The sequence below is a fragment of the Palaemon carinicauda genome, chromosome 21, assembly GCF_036898095.1.
Source record: "Palaemon carinicauda isolate YSFRI2023 chromosome 21, ASM3689809v2, whole genome shotgun sequence".
Taxonomy (NCBI): domain Eukaryota; kingdom Metazoa; phylum Arthropoda; class Malacostraca; order Decapoda; family Palaemonidae; genus Palaemon; species Palaemon carinicauda.
Window position 1 is genome coordinate 113270976 of NC_090745.1, and position 2500 is coordinate 113273475.

General features: G+C 33.8%; 1 protein-coding gene across 2 annotated transcripts in view; it reads left to right on the plus strand.

Annotated features, from left to right (window-relative positions):
* LOC137615422 (sodium-dependent nutrient amino acid transporter 1-like) overlaps positions 1 to 579 on the plus strand; it is a 74129-nt gene extending 73550 nt beyond the window's left edge. The window contains exon 15 of one of the 2 annotated variants that reach the window (XM_068345292.1): positions 338 to 578. In XM_068345292.1, coding sequence (XP_068201393.1) covers positions 338 to 430 — 93 coding nt within the window. In that variant the 3' untranslated portion in view covers positions 431 to 578. Of the gene's footprint in view, positions 1 to 337 lie in introns of both variants that reach the window. The other variant, XM_068345293.1, reaches the window with a different exon arrangement.
* The last annotated feature ends 1921 nt before the right edge of the window (positions 580 to 2500 follow it).

Consider the following 2500-nt stretch of genomic DNA (forward strand, 5'->3'; position numbering starts at 1 on the left):
AGAAGAAGAAGGAGAGAGAGAGAGAGAGAGAGAGAGAGAGAGAGAGAGAGAGAGAGAGAGAGAGAGAGAGAGAGAGAGAGAGAGTGAGTTTGGGGCATATGGCATTTTGTCAAAAAGCCTCCTCCGGAGGAAAGCTCCGGGGAATCTACGTTATGTAATGGAAAAGAGAGAGAGAGAGAGAGAGAGAGAGAGAGAGAGAGAGAGAGAGAGAGAGAGAGAGACTATTCACACTAGATCAGAAAACATAGATTTTCAATTATATTCAAGCCAAGGAAAAAATAAACCGTTTTATCTTCGATGACCAAAATTTAATTAAATTTCTTTTTTCATTCCACAGAAACTAGTTGGTGTCTTCAGGCCAAAGCCCACGTGGGGACCCGCGAAAAACAAATACAGGAAGGAATGGGAGAAGATAAAGAACTCCGATTGAACAGAAGAGAATATGAAATGCTGGAGATTGTAGATTGTATCAAATATGTTCAGAAAATGCATATTTTTCAATGACCAATTCAAAGGTCATACTTATTGATAAAGTGTTCAAAGAGGACTTGGAATTTCCAGTATTATATATATATATATATATATATATATATATATATATATATATATATATATATATATGTATATATATATACATATATATATATATATACATATATATACATACATATATAAATATAAATCTATATATATATATAAATATATATATACATACATATATATATATATATATATATATATATATATATATATACATATATATATATATAGACTTATTAAGTAAATGTGTATAATACACCATAAGTATTTTATCACAAAATAGATGTATGCTGTCTGTTATAACAGAATTTGTACGAATATATTTTATATAGAGATATTTTATAGACTAGTAAATTGTATATCTGTGACTTTTTTATGTCTTTTTAATATACAAATTATACTGAGTAAAACTAATGTATATAAATTGTTACGAATATTTGTAGTTTTAATTTTTTCCAAATGACTTTATCCTGTTTCCATTAATGGTTTAGATTTGGGATAATATTTAGACATTCCACAAAAGAGGGGTTATCGATATTGCAAAAGAGAGAGAGAGAGAGAGAGAGAGAGAGAGAGAGAGAGAGAGAGAGAGAGAGAGAGAGAGAGAGAGAGAGAGAGAAAACAATGTAATCCTCCAAAGCTTTCACATTATCATCATTATCTCATCCTACGTAAATTCCAAAGGGCCTCGGTTAGATTTCTCTATATTGAGCTTTCAAATCAATACTTCTCCACTCATTATCATCTACTTCACGCTTCATAGTCCTCTGTTATGTAGACCTGGGTCTTCCAACCCTTCTAGTGTTTTGTGGAGCCCAGTTAAATGTGAACTAACCTCTCTTAGGGAGTGCGAAGAGCATGCCCAAACCACCTCCATCTACCCCTCACCATGATCTCATCCACATATGGCCCTCAAGTAATCTCTCTTCTTCACTATCTTGAGGTTTTAAATCAATACTTCTCCATTTATCATCTCCTACTTCACCCTTCATAGTCCTCAGTTATGTAGACCTGGGTCTTCCAACTCTTCTAGGGCCTTGTGGAACCCAGCTGAACGTTTGGTGAACTAATCTCTCTTGGGGAGTGAGTAGCGGATGGCCAAACCACCTCCATCTACCCCTCACCATGATCTCTACATATGGCACTCGAGTAATCTCTCTTATAGTTTCGTTTCTAATCCTGCACTGTCATATAACTACCAAAATTCTTCTGAGCGTTTTGTTCTCAAATCTACTAAATCTGTTGGATATTGATCTAGGCTAACAGAAAACATGAACAAAGCAGAAGGAAAAATGGGGGTTGACTCAAAAGAAAGAGAATTGTCACTTCACGGAAGGATGAAAACAAGAAGGAAAAAAAAAACAATAAAAAAAAAAACTCAGACTGACACTAGTCAATTTAAATTGCAATTTGAAACTTCAATCCGATTTGCTGAATAAGGAAACGGTTAGGTAAATCTTAATTATATTACCGAGGAAAGAATAGCATTATTACTTCGGCCAAGTATCTACGCTTTATTGTTTCTTCATAAATATGAGTGCTCAAAACGCTACGCTCAAAATTATTGTTTAATAAAGATTTTATTCGATTATCCGATTATTTCCAGTACTCACGAAGGAAATCACTCAGCGCACTCTTAAAAGATTTAAAGCTTTTCAATTTTTATCAATTGATGCTATCAAATCATACATTTTGCTTTTAGTTATTTCAAACTGCAATCCAGGGATGATCCGGAATTAAACATGATCAATATTCGTTCTGTAATCAGTTTAGCAGCTTTACATTGCTGGAATAAACCAGTAATTAGAGAAGAGCAAGAAACTTCTATAGTTTTCTAATGTTTCAAGTGTTGTTAATGCTGATGCCTTGCCAGTGATGCTTTTGATGCTTCTGTACTACTGATGCTTCGGGTTAATAATGCATTAAAAAGTTTCGATGCCTTGTTGTTCCACTGTCTTGG